At 37.3% G+C, this 20,525-nt stretch overlaps 2 protein-coding genes across 10 annotated transcripts in view; both read left to right on the top strand.

Moving 5' to 3' along the window:
* The first annotated feature begins 630 nt into the window (after positions 1-630).
* Positions 631-20,479, top strand: ABHD13 (abhydrolase domain containing 13). Of its 9 annotated transcripts, XM_036831340.1 has the most exons (5): positions 769-906; positions 3,467-3,698; positions 6,458-6,599; positions 15,161-15,238; positions 15,352-20,479. In XM_036831340.1, the coding sequence occupies exon 5, from the start codon at positions 15,372-15,374 to the stop codon at positions 16,383-16,385; it is 1,014 nt and encodes a 337-aa protein (XP_036687235.1). In that variant the 5' UTR covers positions 769-906; positions 3,467-3,698; positions 6,458-6,599; positions 15,161-15,238; positions 15,352-15,371; the 3' UTR covers positions 16,386-20,479. The 9 variants fall into 9 exon arrangements, with proteins under 9 accessions (XP_036687233.1, XP_036687235.1, XP_036687234.1 ...); XM_036831339.1 differs by lacking the exon at positions 15,161-15,238; XM_036831342.1 differs by lacking the exon at positions 15,161-15,238 and having other exon boundaries at positions 6,499-6,599.
* The window catches only part of TNFSF13B (TNF superfamily member 13b), an 84,275-nt gene continuing 64,598 nt past the window's right edge, over positions 849-20,525 (top strand). Inside the window, exon 1 of the mRNA XM_036831347.1 lies at positions 849-906. The gene's annotated coding sequence lies outside the window, so the exon portion shown is untranslated. The remainder of the gene's footprint in view (positions 907-20,525) is intronic.

Here is a 20,525-nt window from a genome sequence, read left to right on the forward strand (position 1 = left end):
TATAAACAAACAATTGAGTACAATTTGGTGCGCAAGGCGGTTGTCAGTGAAGGTAATGACGCTCCAGCTTCAGGGGCCCATTTGTATGGTCACTTCCAAGGCCTTGGGAGGGGCCCTAGCAATGTTTTCACGGTCTTGTGCTTCTGTAAAATTTGCAAAAGTAAGGTAATGTTCCATTCTTTTTCTTTACAAGGTCCGTCTAAATGGTACAAGTTTCGGGCCTCATAAAACATGCATCCGCCCGCGACGGTCCACTCTGACAAAGGTAGGAGCGGCCTGGGTTGGGAGAAGACAAAAAGAGAAACAAAGTTAAGGAAGCGATTTAAGTGCCGGAACTCACTCCTATACCCCTAACAACCGACTGGGGCAGACACCGTTTCTTCGGGAAAACATGCGTCCTGCAGGCGGATCCTGCAGGCTCCGAGCTCTCACCCCGGAGGCCTCGGAGGCGGGGCAAGAGGCCTCCCGGTGATCGGAGGGAAGAGAGGCTGCGGGTCAACCCGCCGCTGGGTACCCGGCCCATCGCGAGCATGCGCGTGCGGGCGGCCCGTTCCCGCGGTATCTTGTCCGTCCGGGCCGCCGTCGCGGGGGGGGTGGGGAAACTCCTCCGGCCGCGGGCTCTGCGCATGCCCGGGAGGGCGGGCCGGCTTCCCACTCCCGGGAGGAAGGCGAGAGCAGGTGATGTGGGAGCCGGCGGGGGTATTTGCCGGCTACACCGAGCGTGGGCCGGAAGTGGAGGAGCCGAGAGCGGCGCCGCAGGAGCTCCGGGCTACACCGTGGCGACGGCGGCGGCCCCTCGGCTGGAGGAGGACGATGAGGAGCGACGGAAGCGGCGCGGGGGGACGCTTCTGCGCGGCGCCGGGTTCCGAGTCCGCGGCCGACTGCGCAGCCTGCGAGCAGGTCTAAGTAAGTGCGGTGCGGGCCGCCGAGCCGCGGGGCCGCCGTGTCCCGGGGCCGCGGGGGGCGGCCGGCGGGGGCCTCCCGGGAGCGCGGGGCTGCGCGCCCAGGGCCGTGCGGGACCGGACGGAGCCCGCTCCGCAGCTTCGCCGGCCGAGGGGGGGAGAACCCCAAACGGACGCCGGTGTGGGAACCGAGGCGCGCCGATTCCCGACCGCCCTCCGGTGCGGCGCCGGGACGCTGTCCTAGAAGGTGTCTTAGAATGCGCTGTCAGTGGTGTTTCCAGTAACGTGTACGAACCGGCGCGTGGACACCATCCGTCCCCAGCCCAGCCCTCCCCCGCACACAGGAAAAGTGCAGCGAAAATCCCAGCTGCCAGGTGTGAGGCATGGAGTGGTCCTGATCCTCTCACGTCAAGAACAGGTTTAGCCCTGCGAATTCCGTGGCAGGAACTTTGGGGTGTTTATGAAACAGGGCGGGAGCACCCCATAGAATTGAAGTCAGTTTTGCTGTAGAGTCTTGTCAACATGTGTTTTCTGCAAAATGCATTACGAGAGTTATTGCCCAAGGTATCAGAACCCCAAACAAAGTCTTTTATTCGATAGCTCTTTGACTTAACGTTCACCATGTTACAGTAACTGCATAGAAAGGCACAAGAAGATGTGGGCTTTAAGTTTTGGTGCTTGGTTTTTCATGGATCCTCTCCTGGTATCTTTCGGCACGCGTTAAGAACTTGTGTGCAAGCGTGGGTTAATCACGTATCTTGCTGAGAGGTTAAGTTTTATTCCACGAGCTAAGAACTCGTGGTTGACCATCTAGTGGTATGTCATAATTGTCCTGCTTACGCCCTAGACGGCTCAATTCAGTAGTTGTTAATAGAGACTTACTGTGTGCCAGGCATTGCTCTGTCGACTGAAAATATGGATTTGCATAAGATGATGTCACTGTCATCAAGGAACTCACAGTCTCTGTAAAGCAGATGAATTACACTACGGTAGTGAGTGCCGCCACATGAATTTGTACAAACTACAGGATGTGGAATGGTTGGCAGTAGGGAGTAGAGGACCAGGGAAGGCTTTCTGAAGGAGCTGCTACCTGAGCTGGGTTTTGACAGAAAAAAAAAATAAGGCAGCGCCCTAATTCCTTCCTGTGTGCACCTACTCAGGTGATCTCCAGTGAGTCCTACCATTATTTCATCCAGGTCTAGCAGACCTTCTGGTTGTACTTACTCTGCTCTAGTAGATAATAAAATGTTTTAACTTTTGTCTCGTGCAAGTAGCTGCATGTATTAACACACTGTGTTACAGTTGATCTCAGCCGTGTTTCAGTTACGTGTTTGACCCCCTTTTTACACACCAGGAGACATATATTTAGAAAGCTTAAGTGAGTTGTCAGAAGCCGCCCAGCTGTCAACGTACAGAGCCTGAAAACACCCTCCTTCCCACAGCACGACGCTGCCTGCGATTGATAGGTCCTTTGGAATGATGAAAGTGAGCCAGCTTATGAATATCTGTGCATACGGACCTTGGCAAGCCTCCTGGCTTCTCAGCCTCACCTCGGGCCTGAACGAGAGCATTTACTAACCAAGTTGTCCTGGGTCAACATTGTGACTTTAGAAGTGGGAACAGGAAACAATCCAACCTAACCTTTTTCTGTGATCTTTCCTCTCTGGTCACTTAACTCAGGAAAATCTACTTCTGTTTCTCTGTTTTTCTTTAATTTAGAACTCGGTTGTTACTCAGAGATTCTAAAATCTTTCTAATTATTGTTTAGTCACCTCAGGAATGTTTGAGGCCCTTATATACTCTTTTTAGAATAAACCTAAAAAAAAAAAAGGGTTCTAGTTTTTCTAATTAAGATTTTTTCCCCCTCAAATGATAGACTGCATAATAAATTATTACATTTTATGTTGCTGTTTCATATAAGTCTCAGCTCCTACAGCAGTATATTGTACTGGAATTGCAAAACTGTAGTATTTCCAGGGTGTGAACTGTGTGCATTTATGAGCTAGCCTGAGAATCTTACTTCTTCTGTAACACTGATTTTATAACAAAATAAATTCTAAGTTTCACCCATTTAGTTAATAGTATTTAGAACACTATCCTGTCGTAAGTTGGAAACTTCCTGAATTTCATTATCAGTTTTAATTCTAACATCACTGTTTGCATTTTTAGCCTTGTGGATCTATTTTTTTAACCCTTTTCTTTCTTTGATATTTATAATCTCAGAATAAATTGTGATTGATTTCCACAGTGACAAGAAACTGTTATCTTTGTTCTCTCAGAGTTGACTATATTTGCGAAGTCTTCTGTGCTTCAAGCGAAAGGGAAAGCACAAAAATGCTGCTAAGTTGTGCCTGGTATAATGTTCCAGATGTCTGCTCAAGCCGATTGAAATCCCAGATTAAATCCAGCATCTCTATAGGCAGTTACTGTTGATTTGTCCCATAGGACTATTAATACACACTTTTTCATTATTGATGATACGTGGGTAACCATTAGGGAAATAGATAATTCATCCTGTGGTGTCTCCAGCACACTGATAGTGGCTGTTTGTGTTTTCATTTCAGCTGTGCAGCTGGCATGGTTTCTTAACTTTCCAGTGCTTAGCAGAAAAGGAGATCCATTGATGCAGCAGGGCTGAATCTGCTTTCTCTGTTACTTGAAATGTGATTGGAAGCTGTGAATTCCCCTAGAGGATACCATTCTCCGCCTGTGATGTAGACGTTAGGCGTGACACATGAATTTGCTTTCCACTTTTTAGTCTTCCCTTGAACCTACACATGGTTTTGTCACTTGTCGGTATGTTTCTTTAATGTACGAGCAGTTTTTATTTTTAAACAAGATGTTTCTAAACTTATCAATCGAGATGGATATAAAGGCCTTTAAAATAATAGTACATTTATGACTTTTTAAAATTGTATTTATAATTGGTTACTCTTTAGTCAGATTGTTTTTGGGGAAGTCATATTTAATTCATGTATAGGTAAAACATCTTTTATAGTTTTCAAAGGCCTTTTACTGTTGGCAGAATCAGTAAATGAATATATACTGTGCAATACAATATAAACTTCTGCATTTAAAAAGTAATGAGAATAATTAGCATTTACTTTTTTTGTGTGTGAGACAGTTCCAGCCTTCATTAAAGTATAATTTTATCTGCCATTGAAAGAGTAACGTATTTGTTCAGTTTACTCTGCTAGTATTATTGGGGCAGTCATAATTAAATGTATCCATTCCCATAGTTTGAGTTTTAGTTCTTGATATATCTAAGTTGTTAATCTTTATTTATTTTAAATTTTTGGATAAAATATTGCTAAATGAACAAAAATAAGTGGCATAGACAGCTGTTTGATGGAAAGTAAGAGAAATTCTTAACCCTAGAGTTGTACTTTGTCCTGTTTTTAAAAAATTGGCAAAAATTTCCCCATGGTTTCTTTAAGTATTCAAGCATAATGAAATCCAGAGATTACTAAAATTATGTTGTGAAGGACACATAGTTAAGGTTTTCTTTTTCTTTTGCTCTGTTTAAGGACAGTGTTGTCTTTCTCTAATTTTCCTTGGCTCCTCTATAATTAAATTTATGTTAGACATATACAGTTATATATGTCCATGATTCCTGAGTAGATCGAGGGTTACTGAGTAGATCATGAGCTACTTAAGAATAAGACTGCGTATTTATAAATTTTAAATAGTCTACAATGTCTGAGCACTATGATTCAGATAGCAGATGTCTGCAAGTATTGGTGGCATTGTCTTTAATCTTTAAATAGTATGATAGGATGCACTGGAATCTGATGAGTCTGGGAAACCAACCCTGGGACCATTTTGTGGTCTGGGCTGGGTTTGAGAACTCCCTTGGGGGACGTGTAGTTGTGTTCTGAGAACTCATATGATTGAGGGTGGGCATATGTTTGGTATTGATCTCTCAGCTTACTGAACAGTTCTTTAAATATTTTTCCTTAGAAATGGAACCATTTGCGATCTTCCAAGTACATATATGAGGGAGCACATAAGGTGATTACTGGAGGTCAGATGCACATGTTCATCACTCACTCAGTTGACTTGTCACTCAGCTCACACTGTAACCAACATGGTGGTTCTGACAGCTTCACAGCTATAAATTGTTTATATTTTTAGCCTTAAATGGGTTATTGTGTACTTATATGGGCTGATATTTAAAGATAGGGAGCATATGGAGCAATAAAGGTGAACAAAACAAGTTAATGACTATGGAATTCTCAAGATGATCATCATCAGATTTCTACTTTTCATTCATCTGATCGAAGTGCTTATAGAGTATAAAAAGATATTACTAATATTTCAAAACCATTCTTTTAAAAAGAAAATCATAATTAGATTTACTTTGTCTATACATTATAATAAAAATTAGTCATGTTTTTAATAGATTATTTCTTGAGAAGTGCTCACTAATATCAGTATGACACCTCTAACCACTTCATCTAAATAAAATGCACAAAAATTGTTTTTAAGGTTGATTTTTTTTCATTCAGATATAAGACCTGTGCATGTTATAATAATGTACCTATTACTGATATTGTAACATATTTAAATTTACTTTGCATGTTATTTTATATGTAGCTGTAGAATCAGTTGTTTTTAAAAAAATGTATTTGTTTACACATCATGTTTTTTTTGTTCATAATTAACATAAAGAATGTAAAACATTAGATGAGGAGGATTTGTTTAGTTTTGAATAAGTCTGTGTTGTTAACGAAGCATCAGGTACTCAAGGAACAGATAAATTGAGATTATAGATGGAGTAGACATGGAGAATGGGAATAATTCATAAACAAGTATGATGGTTGGAGCCATGAGAAAGAATGAAATCCCTGAGGGAAAGAAAGGTAAATATACGGAGCCTTGGAAAATGCCTACATTTAGGTGTGGGTCAGAGGGAGAAACACAGGGATTTGATTATACTGGAAGCTGAGGAAGATTCCAGGTTTGGTGCTACTTAGGGGTACGGTGTTGCAGTGTGGATTGAGAAAAGTCCATTGGCTTTATTAGTAAGTGAGGTTTGCTTTTTATGAGAGATCATCACAAGAGCTCACGCATCAGATTCTCTGCTAGTGAGTAGTTAGCAGTTACTGGGGTGGTTGAAGCAATAGATAGGCTTTAGAGACATTTGATATGTGAGAGCTGGTGTGATAATTTGGCAAAGGCAGAATTGAGAAATGGGAATAAGTGAGGTATTTATTTAAGATGTAGGCATAAGATTAAAAACAGAGTAATAATGTAGAAGAAGAATGGCAGATGAAGGATATTGGTTGACCGAGCTTCTATGCTCTACAGGTCTAATGTTCTTTCCCTCTAAGCAGCCTTTTTAATTAGTATAAACATTGATTTCACTTGGAGTATATTAAACTCACATTTCTCTTGATTGTTTATGATGCTAAGATGTTATCAGCAAGTGCATTGCAGCATGCAGAAGAACCTGGCAAATAACCATCTCTTCTGGCAACACATTTCATAAATTTTCCTCATAGGATGTACTTTTTAAGGGGTAACTAATTGCCTTGCTTATTCTGCATGACCAGCAGCAATGGTCTTGGATTCAGCTGGACATTCTCATTCTCAGAAGACCATACCTGGCACCAGCCTCCCTCTGCTGTGTGGAAAGACGCGGATAGGAAACCTGGCCTGGCAGCATCAGGTGGATTGTTCCAAGTAATAGCTCAGGTTAGTGGAAAGATGGCACTTGGGTGGGAGCAGGTGCCACCGTGGGTTAGCTGCTTCGTGCTCCACAGGAAACGGTAGCTTTCGTGGCAGCACAAGGGCATAGCGAGCAGGACTCAGCAGAGGACGCACAGTGTGTCCCCTCTTTGCGTTCCCGCTGGGCATTGCAGCGCAGCTCACTGTCCTCTCAGTCCAGGCTTAGCTCACTAGCAGGGGTCAGGTTTACCGCTCAAAATGCTGCTGAGAAACATAGCGGAATCCCACCTTTATGAGGTTTCCAGGGAAGCAGTGCTAGAAGGTTAACCAGAGATCACTTTTTTTTCATGGAGGAGAAAAGGTTTTTGTTTTTCTATTTTTAAAATTTTATTTATTGATTTTTGGCTGCGTTGGGTCTTTGTTGCCGCGCGCGGGCTTTCTCTAGTTGTGGCGAGCGGGGGCTACTCTTTGTTGTGGTGCGCGGGCTTCTCATTGCGGTGGCTTCTCTTGTTGCGGAGCACGGGCTCTAGGTGCGTGGGCTTCAGTAATTGTGGCACGTGGGCTCAGTAGTTGTGGCTCGCGGGCTCTAGAGCGCGGGTTCAGTAGTTGTGGCTCACGGGCTTAGTTGCTCCGCGGCATGTGGAATCTTCCTGGACCAGGGCTCAAACACATGTCCCCTGCATTGGCAGGCAGATTCTTTTTTTTTTTTTAAACTTAGAGCCAAAGATACTGTGTCCAAGGTGGGGATTAAGGAGACATGTGGAATCATGCTATGGAACTAATTATGGATGTGAATTTAAAATTAATTCTCTTTTTTTTTTTTAATTTATTTTATTTTATTTTTGGCTGTGTTGGGTCTTTGTTTCTGTGCGAGGGCTTTCTCTAGTTGTGGCAAGTGGGGGCCACTCTTCATCGCGGTGCGTGGGCCTCTCACTATCGCGGCCTCTCTTGTTGCGGAGCACAGGCTCCAGACGCGCAGGCTCAGTAGTTGAGGCTCACGGGCCTAGTTGCTCCGCGGCATGTGGGATCTTCCCAGACCAGGGCTCGAACCCGTGTCCCCTGCATTAGCAGGCAGATTCTTAACCACTGCACCACCAGGGAAGTCTGAGAAAAGGTTTTGTTAACCCTTTATTCAAACTAATTTTTTGGCAAAATAAGTGGAAAACTTACTGTTAGCTCTAGTATCTGTGCAGTGGACTGTACCCGAGGCAGTGTTCATTTTTATTGATCATCATAGCATCTGGGTTTATGTGAAGTTGTCTTTACATCTCAGCAGATGGCTCTAGTAATTGTACTTTGTTGATAGTTTCAGCAAATTTATCAAATAAAAAATCTTCCCTATATTGTTTGATAGATCCAGTTCCATTAAGAGCATGGAAGTATGATATAGAAGGAGGAGCAGAAATTATTGGCTAATTGGCTTAGGAAAAATAAGGCAGTTCGTGAGTGGAGGTCTCTTTGTAAACCACCAATATGCCGTAATGTATTAAAGAGAAGAGACACACACACTCTAGAACAGTTTTTATTAACCTGTCCTTAAAATTGACTTCCATTTGATATTCCTCAAAATGAATTGACTTTTATTGACTTCCACAGTTTAACAATCCATTGCAAGATTACCTTTGTTTATTGCAAAGTCATTTAATTAAGGCAGCTTTTCAGGAATGTTTTGTGGAAAACTGCAAGGTTAATCCCTATTGTTCCTAACCAATAATGGACTCAAATATGCCATTTTTCTGATGTCCAGTCTTAAATATATATGTCTGACACTCAGAATGCAGTTGTGTTTTCTTAGAAATCTAATAATTCAGATACATTACTGGATTGTTCATTTAAAAAACATTTTAGTTTTGAATATATGTAAAGTGGTGTACTACCCATAGGGATACAGTAGTGAAAAAGAAAAACACAGTTCTTGGGCTTACAGATTTAAATTCAATATTGTATGTTGAAAAGATTCTGAAGACAAAGCAGCTGTTATAGGAAATTACCAGTGATTTAAGAAGCGTCCATACCATGAACATAATGAGATTCTAAGAGACTCAGAAATAGTTAGATGCTTTGAAATCAGAGATTAAGAGCTTTGGGTCAGAAAGGCTTGATTTCTTGTCTTGTCTCTAGCATTAATCAGCCTTGTAAATGTTAGCAAGTTGCTTCACCTCTCTATCTGTTTTGTGTTTTTTTTTTCCATCTGTAAAAGGGAAATAACATTACATGCTTCCTTAAGTTGTGAGGATTAAATGACTTGAATTGGAAAAATGAGTCAGCTGAAAATTAATGAAAATTGCTCAGACATTGTTACAGCCCTCAGAGATGCCACCAGAGCGTGAGGTATGCTGGGGACTGTGGTTCCTGACGGAGGAGCCCAGGAAGACGGCTGCTGTTATTCACTAACCGTGATCACAGGGAGACCACACGTCTGTCCCAGCCTCACTTCACTTCGAAATATGTCATCTCAGCCAGTGAGCAGGGCTCTGGATATTGAGAGCTAGCGCATCAGCAATTCCCTATTCCGGGGTTAAAATGCCCTTAAATATTTCTGTAGTTACAAATGGGAGAGCTGGTTGGATCAACAGTGAGATGCTTGAGCACAACTTATTTCAGAAGCTCTCACTGGTCATGGATCCTGTCCTGTTCCCATCCTCTGGAAGAAAGAGGAGAAGGGAGAGCCCAGTGCAAGAGACCAAAAGGTTGATCCCTGTACAGAGCTTGTGATTTCTGGGGAAGAGCTCAGAAACTTGTTTTCAGGAAATTTCTCAACAAAAGATTTGACTGTCATGTGATGCTGGCATTTCTCATGTTCTCAGGCATTTCTCATTATATCAGGTTAGATTTACTGTATATATTATAGAAAGACCTTTAAAAAATAGATGTTTTGCCATAATTTCCTATGAATGATCATAAATATATGCAAGCAGCTGTGTGTTTAAAAAAGCAAATTTATCTTTAAACATCTAGTTGCAGTTCCCAAGAAGGACAGAAAGAAATAGGGTGATGTAAAAACAGAGATGATGGTAATGATGATGGTAGCTGTTTACTGAGCCTTTTCTGTGAGTGAAGTCTTGTTTTGGAGGCAGCAAAAAAAAAAAAAAAAAAAGAAATAAAAGAGGCTGCTTTTTTAAAAAAGATATTTTTTCAAAGTTTGAAAATCGAAAACTTTAACTATATAGTTTAATCTATGTAGGTGGTTTGAATTTCAAAATATGCCCTGTCCATGTATTAGGAGCTTTATGTTTTATTTAGTGTTGTATTAGTTTTTTATAAGAACTTTGATTTGAAAACTTGAGTCAATTCACTCCTGATTATCCAGATTGTAGGAGTGCTTTGCCATGCCCTTATCAAATTCCTAGATTTTTTTTTCTTATAGGTGCTTGGTAAGTTCTGATTTTGATGTTAATTCAAGCAGAACATGGTTAAGAATGTAGTAGTACAGCCAGAAATACTAGTCCCAAAAGCAAGTGAAGTTAATATATCTGTAGCATTTGTAAGTGCTTTTTAATTAATTTTATTTGATAATGCTGACCAGCTTTATAAACAGGCATTTTTAGAATTCTCATTCTACTGAAAAGGAAATTCAAACTGGAAATAACTGATACGATTATTTAACAAATATATGGTAGAGCAGACTTTAAGCGTGATGGAATTTTAGTGCGTTTTTTTCTACTGTATCACCAAATAAGTGATATTTGAGTTACTCATCTCTCTGATACTTCTGTCATAAACGATTGGCTTGACTATGAAAAAAAGTACATTTTTTCCCTAAAGAAATATCTTAAATGGTATCTTATTTTCCAAATGATACAGTGCCTTAGTATATTTGTATGTTATATCCCAAACCTTGTTAATCCTAATCATTATACAAAAATTATTTTATTTTGATGTATAAAGTAAATGCCAGTCTGTTTTCAAATTTTCCTAATACAACTTCTGGGTACAAATGAAAATCATTCTCTTAAAGAAATAAAATTAAGTAAGCATTAGATGAAAAATTTAAGTGCTCAGATGTGTTATTCAGACTTATCCACTACAGTGAAGGATTATAGAGTAGCCCTGTATAATTTAAGCTGTTGATGAATAGTGGTCAGAGATTGTAAACAGCATTGATTATTGACCTGGAACAGTTATTCAGTATTCAGTGTAATTGGCTTATTTGGCTGCTGTAGTGTAGTCTCTTTCAATCTGGTTCTTATCCAGGTCTGACACCTAATGCTCAGGTATTGCTTCTGTAGTTGTTAAGCTTGGATTTTTGTTTTACCTCACATACCTGCTTTTCTCTGGCTTAACATAGTGCTTGTTGTAATAAAACTTGCTGCAACTGGGTGGCAGTGTTGATTTTAGAGAAACTTCAGAAAAATGCTACACTGTTGGTTTATGTTCATAGAGAGTTATTTGAACACAAATTCAGATTTGAAAGTCCATGTTTAGCGGAATAGTAAAATATTTTTGGTGAGATAATAGTGAAAAATCGAATCTATTAAATCGTCTAACTCATCTTTGTAGCCAGTATAATTTAACTTGGTTTTCAGTGTTTAAATCTAATTTGATGAAGTAAAATGCCTCACTTATTAGCTTATGGCATACAGTAAAATTTTAAAGATAAGTCATTAACAATTATTTATTAAATTTAAGAATAACTTCTTTATGGTAGCTTTGTTAATGAGTAAAAGAGAATGTAATTTTTAAAAATGGTAAATATATAAGTAAATGAGTACTACATAAGAAAAATGGTAACGTCTCACCTCTTGTGCCTTTTTAAGACGACACACATAAACTTTATTTGATAACAAAAACAATGACTTCTGAAAGCTTTTCTTCTGTATTTTCTTTACATCAGTTATAGTTTTTAGCAAACTTTAAAAAGATTTTTCTCCAGTAAGTCGTTTTCTTCATTTATGTCTGGTTCTGAAATAGAACTTCTTTGTCTTTGTTTCACACTTATCCCCCAAGTGTTTATGGCCTTATCAGTATACTGTAGCAATCTTTGTTTACCCACTGGTATGAAATTGCAGTAAGGGCGCTATAAAAGATTGAGCGTATTTTACAGTATTAACAATCTAAAGTTTCTTTTTAATCAGATATGAAAGACAAATTATTAGACTTTTTCTTAAAAATAATACAATATTAGAAACTAGTGTTCCATTTAAATTATTTTTTAAATTTAGCTGTGAGAACCTCCAAATAGAAGGGAAAATATTTTATATTTTTTATTTTAGTTTAATTATAATTTTTTTCTATAATGTGAAAAAGAAAATTGACAATAAATTCTATTGGATTGGTCTTGATAAGTTAGAATCTGTTAACTACCTCTTTAATAAAATTTGCCCTCAACCTACCTAGCTCAGTGAATTTGTAGGATACAAAATCAATATATAAAAGTCTGTCATGTTTCTATATGCTAATAATGAACTGTCAGAGAAATTAAAATGATCACATTTACAGTTCCATCAAGAAGAATAAAATAGCTAGGCAGAACACTCTTTGACATAAATTTCAACAATATTTTTTTGGGTCCATCTCCTAGAGAAATGGAAACAAAAGCAAAAATAGACAAATGGGACTTAATTAAACTTAAAAGCTTTTTCACAACAAAGTAAATCATAAACAAAATGAAAAGACAGCCTATGGACTGGGAGAAAATATTTGCAAACCATGAGACCAACAAGAGCTTAATTTCCAAAATATACAAACAGTTTATATAGCTCAATATCAAAAAAAAACCAAACAAACCCGCAACCCAATCCAAAAATGGGCAGAAGACCTAAATAGACATTTCTCCAAAGAAGACATACAGATGGCCAAGAAGCACATGAAAAGGTGCTCAGCATCACTAATTATTAGAGAAATGCAAATCAAAACTACAATGACATACCACCTCACACTGATCAATCAAAATGGCCATCATCAAAAAGTCTACAAATAATAAATACTGAAGAGGTTGTGGAGAAAAGGAAGCTCTCCTAAACTGTTGGTGAGAATGTAAATTGGTGCAGCCATTATGGAGAACAGGATAGAGGTTCCTTAAAAACTAAATATAGGGGCTTCCCTGGTGGTGCAGTGGTTGAGAATCTGCCTGCTAATGCAGGGGACACGGGTTCGAGCCCTGGTCTGGGAAGATCCCACATGCCGTGGAGCAACTAGGCCCGTGAGCCACGACTACTGAGCCTGCGTGTCTGGAGCCTATGCTCTGCAACAAGAGAGGCCACGATAGTGAGAGGCCTGCGCACCGTGATGAAGAGTGGCCCCCACTTGACACAGCTAGAGAAAGCTCTAGCACAGAAACGAAGACCCAACATAGCAATCAATCAATCAATCAATCAATAAATCTTTAAAAAAAAAAAAACAAAACTAAATATAGACTTACTCTATGATCAAGCAGTCTCATTCCTGGGCATATATCCAGAAAAGACGAAAACTGTAATTCGAAAAGATGGATGCACCCCAGTGTTCATAGCAGCACTATTTACAATAGCCAAGATGTGGAAGCAACCTAAATATCCATCAACAGATGAATGGATAAAGAAGATGTGGCGCGCACACACACACACACAGTGGAATATTACTCAAAAAGAATGAAATAATGCCATTTGCAACAACATGGATGGACCTAGAGATTGTCATGTTAATTGAACTAAGTCAGACAGAGAAAGATAAATATCATATGGTGTCACTTATATGTGGAATATAAAAAAATTATGCAAATGAATTTATTTACAAAACAGAAATAGACTCACAGATATAGAAAGCAAAGTTATGGTTACCAAAGGGGAAAGAGGGGGAGATAAACTGGGAATTTGGGATTAACAGGTATACACTACTACATATAAAATAGATAAACAAGGACCTACTGTGTAACCTAAGATACATTCAATATCTTGTAATAACATAATGGAAAAGAATCTGAAAAAGTTATATATATGTATATATATATATATATATATATACATATATATATATACATATATATATATATATGTATATATATATATGTATATATATATATATATATATATATATATAAAACTGAATCACTTTGTTGTACACCTAAAACATTGTAAGTCAACTATACTTCAATTTAAAAAAAGAATAAAATACCCAGGAATAAATTTAACCAAGGAGGTAAAAGAATTGAACACTGAAGACTATACGACATTAATGAAAGAAATTGAAGGATACACAAAAAAGTGGAAAGGTATTTGGGACTCATGGACTGGAAGAATTAATATTGTTCATACTGCCCAAAGCAGTCTACAGATTCAATACAATCCCTATCAAAATTCCAGGGGCATTTATCTCAGAAAAAAACAAATAATCCTAAAATTTGTGTGGAACTACAAAAGACTCTGAATAGTCAAAGCATTCCTGAGAAAGGAAAACAAAGGTGGAGACATCATGCTTCCTGATTTCAAACTATATTACAAAGCTATAGTAATCAGAACAGTATGGTATTGGCATAAAAACAAACACATAGATCAGTGGAACAGAATAGAGAGCCCAGAAATAAACCCACACATGTATGTTAATTAATTTACGACAAAGGAACCAAGAATATACAATGGGGAATGGACAGTTTCTTCAATAAATGATGTTGGGTAAACTGGGTAACCACATGAAGAAGAATGAAACTGGACTACTGTTTTACACCATACAGAAAAATTAACTCAAAATGGATTAAAGACTTGAAATTTAGCACTAACTCAAAAAGATACATGCACCACCATGTTCACTGTAACGTTATTTATAATAGCCAGGATACGGAGACAACCTAGGTGTTCATCAATGGATGAATGAATAAAGAAAATGTGGGATGTGTGTGTGCGCACACACACAGTGGAGTATTATTCATCCATTAAAAAGGAGGACATTTTGCCATTTACAACAACATGGATAGATCTTGAGGACATTATACTAAGTAAGTCAGAGAAGGACAAATACTGTATGATCTCACTTATGTGTAGATTCTGAAAACAAACAAAACAACCCCATACTCATAGATAGAACATATTGGTTGTTGCCAGAAGCTGGGGGTAGTGAGCAAAATAAGAGAAGTGGGTCAAAAGGTATAAACTTAACAGTTGTAAAATAAGTCATGGGGATGTTATGTACGGCATGGTGACAAGTTAATAATACTATATTGCATGTTTGAAAGTTGCTAAGCGTAGATCTTAAAAGTTCTCATCACAAGAAAAAAAATTTGTAACTATGTATGGTGATGGATGTTAACTAGATTTATTGTGATCATTTTGCAGTATATACAGATATTGAATCATTATGTTGTACACCTGAAATTAATATGGTGTATGTCAGTTTTACCTCAAATTAAAAAATTGCCCTCACCTTACCTAGCTGACCAGTGGGTGCACCAGGAGCCTTAGAAGCATGCTCCTTGGTCTCCAGGCTCTTCTGCCTGCAAAGCTGGGACACGGCCACTCCACTTATGCTCCAGAGCCTTTGTTCCCTCATATAAAAAATTGGGAACATGGCATCAACTTATTTTTCTGTCAAATCAAGGAGAATACATGAATGAAAGTACCTGCATTTTTTTAGAAAATGAATATAGTTTGATGAATATTTGTGTTTCATATATACAGCAGTGGAGGGAGAAAGGAGACCTTGAGAACTGAAGGGATGAGGAAAAGTAGAACAATCGATTTTGTGGATGGATTGATGTAGGTTTCCAAGAATTCACCTAGTACCATGATTTATTACATCATGGATCTAACTGTTAAAATAATAGATATATGTTGAATTACTGATTCTCCCTATCTCTGTCTCTCTTCAGGACGCTTACGGAGAGCCACAATGGAAAAGTCCTGGATGCTGTGGAACTTTGTTGAAAGATGGCTAATAGCTTTGGCTTCATGGTCTTGGGCTCTCTGCCGTATTTCTCTTTTACCTTTAATAGTGACTTTCCATCTGTATGGAGGCATTATCTTACTTTTGTTAATATTCATATCAATAGCAGGTATTCTCTATAAATTCCAGGATGTATTGCTTTATTTCCCAGAGCAGCCGTCTTCTTCACGCCTTTATGTTCCCATGCCGACTGGTATCCCACATGAAAACATTTTCATCAGAACCAAAGATGGAGTGCGTCTAAATCTTATTTTGATAAGATACACTGGAGACAATTCGCCCTATTCCCCAACTATAATTTATTTTCATGGGAATGCAGGCAACATAGGTCACAGGTTACCGAATGCATTGCTTATGTTGGTTAACCTCAAAGTTAATCTTTTACTTGTTGATTATCGAGGATATGGAAAAAGTGAAGGAGAAGCAAGTGAAGAAGGACTCTACCTAGATTCTGAGGCTGTGCTAGACTACGTGATGACCAGACCTGACCTTGACAAAACAAAAATTTTTCTCTTTGGCCGTTCCTTGGGAGGGGCAGTAGCTATTCATTTGGCCTCTGAAAATTCACATAGGATTTCAGCCATTATGGTGGAGAACACATTTTTAAGCATACCGCACATGGCCAGCACTTTATTTTCATTCTTTCCAATGCGTTACCTTCCTTTATGGTGCTACAAAAATAAATTTTTGTCCTACAGAAAAATCTCTCAGTGCAGAATGCCTTCTCTTTTCATCTCTGGACTCTCTGACCAATTAATCCCACCAGTAATGATGAAGCAACTTTATGAACTCTCCCCATCTCGGACTAAGAGATTAGCCATTTTTCCTGATGGAACTCATAATGATACATGGCAATGCCAGGGTTACTTCACTGCCCTTGAACAGTTCATCAAAGAAGTAATAAAGAGTCATTCTCCTGAAGAAATGGCAAAAACTTCATCTAATGTAACAATTATATAATGTTTTTCTTTTTGATTAATGCATTGTATTTTAATTTGTGCAGAATGATGAAGAATGTTCCTTCCTAGAAGTGTGTTATATCTGTACTTGTCTGAAGAGTGACATTAAACTTTGAAAGGACTTCAGTGCTCCTTTAAAATGATCCAAATAGTTTTTTACATTTGAAGAACTATAATTATTGGGATTTCATACATTTTCATCGAACCTTTCAATATGGTTATGTATCCATACATTTAGTTTAATATGCTATCATAATAGCATATTATATTCAAAAGTTTCTTGTTGCTAAAGTTGTGTAATCTATGTGACACTTAGATTAATGACTAAGTGTGGAAGGAGACATGTAAGCAAGAAACCTTTGGGTATTATTCCTTTAGTAAATATTGGGACAATCATGGTAAGCAAACTTAGTTCTGTAATTGCATTTTTCACCTTAAAAGTTAAAATGAAATGCATGATGGTATTTTATTCCTTGACTTATGCAATGCAATGTTTTTAATGTAAATACTGATCATATACCAATGTATATGGTAACCTGGGTTATATCTATTTTTATGTAAACTCTATTTTGTTTTTAGCAAGAAATGAAATTGAGGCCTATGTGCAGGTTGCCATTGAATTTTGCTCTGGTGAATGCTGAGATCCAGCTTTTTCTTACAAATAAATGGGACCCCATTTTCCAATATAAACGTACCATGTTTTGTTAGGTACAGTCTGGATCATGGCATGTAAAAATAGAAATTGAGAATTTTACTGCAGCTTTGATGTGCATATTTGAACTTTTTAACATTTGTAATTTTGGTGGCAAAGAGAATTTTAGCTTCTGTCGATTTTGTAAGTCTACAGCTGAACCACTAATAGCAGTCATAATGAAGATTAGAATCTGTTTAAGAATTAGGAAGTCTTATCATTACATTATTGTACATACTGTTTTACAAGAATTCCCACATTTCATTTTTAAGTCCAAGTATCTAGGTATATCTATCCCACTAAAGCCAGGATATCATTTATTGGACTTTCTGAAAATAAAAGTTACAAAAACAAAAGTAAATGAAAACTATATTCTTTGGTCTGATGTTTCAGTTATGAAATAGAAGAACTGCATCAAAAGACAGCTTTAGGAAGTCTTATTTATTTTCTACATGTGAGAATGTGCGGATAAAGGAACTCTAGAGCTTTTGATCACAGAACGTGTGACCACATTTAACAATTAAATGGCTGTAAGTGGGAAGTAGTATTTAGACATATAGAAGGTAAGAAAAATCTTATTTAAAAAAAGAGCCCCTTAAAACTTACAGGATTTACCTTAAGATATATAAGCTAAGTTGTTTCAAGCAGTCCTCAAAAATTAGATGTAATTGAGCTCTGTACGTTATGTCAGCTTTAACATGTGATATTCTGAGTATTTTAGCTATATTTATTGGCTTTGTGCAAGCAGCTAGGGCAGAGAAATAATGGGTCAATAATCTTGACCTTAATTGAAACTCTTTCCATGGAGATAGGGCTAGAAATACTTTTGCCAAATAACATTCTTATCATTCACTTTATGTCAGTATTTAGAAAAAAATATAGCAAGTGTGATTTCTAAAGGATAATGTTTTCTATAAATTGTAAAAAAGTCATGCGTTTTTAAAAAAAAGTTGGAAACGCGTATTATGGAAGGTGTATTTTGTATTTATAAATTCACTACAATTAAAGGCTACTTTTCATCTTGTCAATCATTGCTATGTAGAATGACTATCCTAAATAGTAATGTATTAACAAGAACGTTAATACAACAAAATGTAGTGTATTTAGACATGAGCTTAAATGGCACACCTTAGACTTGTATCATTCTTTAAAGTTTACAAAGTACCTTATGTTTTCATGTGATGATTTAGTCTAGTACACTATGGAGGAATTTATCAACTTTAGTTACAAATATTATGCTGATGAAGTATAAAGAGCTTTTTCTTCATCAGTGTTTTGTTTTATGCTGCTCTTTTTTTTTTTTTTTTTTTTTTTAGTATTCCAGGTTTATTAACAATTTCCCCCTCTTCTTTTTGACCCAGGACTTAAGAAGTTGTGGAGTACATGTGTCCCATCCCTACCTTCATTCTCCTCTTTGGGTTGAGGAGCCTTTCTTTCTGCAGCAAAAGGAAAAGGTGTCTAGGGTTGTAGCACATCTTTCCTTCCTAGCTTCCTTCTGTATTTGAGACTGGTTCCTTAGATGGGAAGGGGGTAGAAGACAAACTCCTATTATCAGGGGTCCATGAAGCCTGTGGCATCATTTTTAATAAAACGTGAATTTTTCATGAGTCACACCTTCATTTTGGGCTCATCTCTTAGTGGAATAGGTGTGTGTCTATCTTGTTTATTAATTTCTGGCTCATTGATGTAAGAGCAGCTGTAGGAGTTTCTGAATGAGTTTTTAAGTTATTAAGCTACTGGAATTTGGAAACCCTAGAGTGATTTTAAGTATGGCAAGATAAAATCCACTGAGATCAAAATCCATTATTTTAAAAGAGATTATTGGGGGTAAAACGGCAAAAAAGATCCTAAAAAAAGATATTGCAAAATACAGGAAGAAATCATTTGTAACAGATAAAAGAATATTAATAGGATAGAAACAACTGGAAAGGGAAATGTGACATCATTCTTAAATGTAGATCTAGGAAATAATTAGCTGGTGAGGTTGGTGAAAAGGAAGCATAACATGTAAAACATCATTTGAACTTAAGGTGCTTCTAACAGAGAAGGCAACTGGAGCACCTGATACTGCATCTACCCTATGTTTTTGCAAACACTTTGACTGTAAAATTGGTGTTTTCATTAAAATGGTATTCTGAAATTTGTTAATGGGGCAGCTTAAATTTATTTTTTCATGACTGTAGACAGTTGATAATAACCCAAATTCTACCTTTGGTAATGCGTCACCAGATTAATGATACCGTAATATTTATTGAGAATTCATACCACCTGATGCTTTCATACTCATTTCTTATGTTTATAAGATTTGGTTTGAGGTGGGTATGGGCTTGTTTGGTGGAATTAAAGAATGAAGGCCATATTCAGTTTTATATAAACTATCATGCAAGCCCAGCCAAAGTGTAGTTTTTGACTAAGTCCTGTCCTTGAGGTTAGGAATAAATAAGGTAAACCTTAAAAGAGGGTGTCGCAGAAGTCACTTTTTAAATTAGATCATGATTGAGATATACTGAAAACCTCCACTGACCTCTCCCCTCTCTGTTTTTCTTATTATGTTTGACAGCAATTATGGAGAAAGAAATGTGAAAAGAATTACTCATAATGCTTTTGGATTATCCTTAAATTTATGTATTTTCATATCACTCAGGTAAAGTTGGGAAATGACAGAGCACAGACATATTTTTTAAATCAGAGTAGAAAATAAAAAGCACTTCTGTTGACTTATATTGCCATATGCACACATCATCTCAGCTAATCAGAAATAGTATATTCATTTGTATGACAAAATAAATGCATTCATCCTAATAGTAGTCAACACATTTTGCCAGATGGTGCAAATATACCTCCATTTATATTTTGTATCTTAAAAATGTAGTTTAACAATAGGACTGTGTGTAAGAGACACTTCTTTTACGGAAAGTGTCATATATACATATGTAACAGGGATGAGTGTGGTGTTTAACATCATTTATAACAGAATTTCTGTCAGTACTCCGTATACTGAAAATTCAAGTTGTTTTCAACCTATTCAGATACGTTCAGGATAAAATAAGTTAATCCAACTTCATAATGTAAATCATATTTTTGTTATTTGCCATATTTTATTTGAAGCAGTGATAAAATTTTATAATTCAAATCTGAATGTTACAGTACATTATGTGCTAATCATGGCAAAAGCAAACATTTACATTTGTGTTTTTACAATAAATTTCTTTTAAAATACACTTTCTATTTTTCTGTACTGACATATGCAATAAATTGATACATTAAAAGTTTGATTAATGTCTTAAGATAGTTTGTATTCAGTCTTTTCTATTAACCTAGATTATATGGTAGGACATTAAAGCTTCCTTAATGATCAAATAAACTCCTGAATTTGTACTGAAATTAATTTTTATTGTACTAATGGTGTGAATAAAAAGTAGAAGTTAGATTTATTTTCCCTCTCCTCAT

The sequence above is a fragment of the Balaenoptera musculus genome, chromosome 18 (genome assembly GCF_009873245.2).
Source record: "Balaenoptera musculus isolate JJ_BM4_2016_0621 chromosome 18, mBalMus1.pri.v3, whole genome shotgun sequence".
Classification (NCBI taxonomy): Eukaryota; Metazoa; Chordata; class Mammalia; order Artiodactyla; family Balaenopteridae; genus Balaenoptera; species Balaenoptera musculus.

Excerpts from the sequence above, each read along its gene's own strand:
- ABHD13 (XM_036831338.1), top strand. The coding sequence starts at position 15,372 with ATGGAAAAGTCCTGGATGCTGTGGAACTTTGTTGAAAGATGGCTAATA.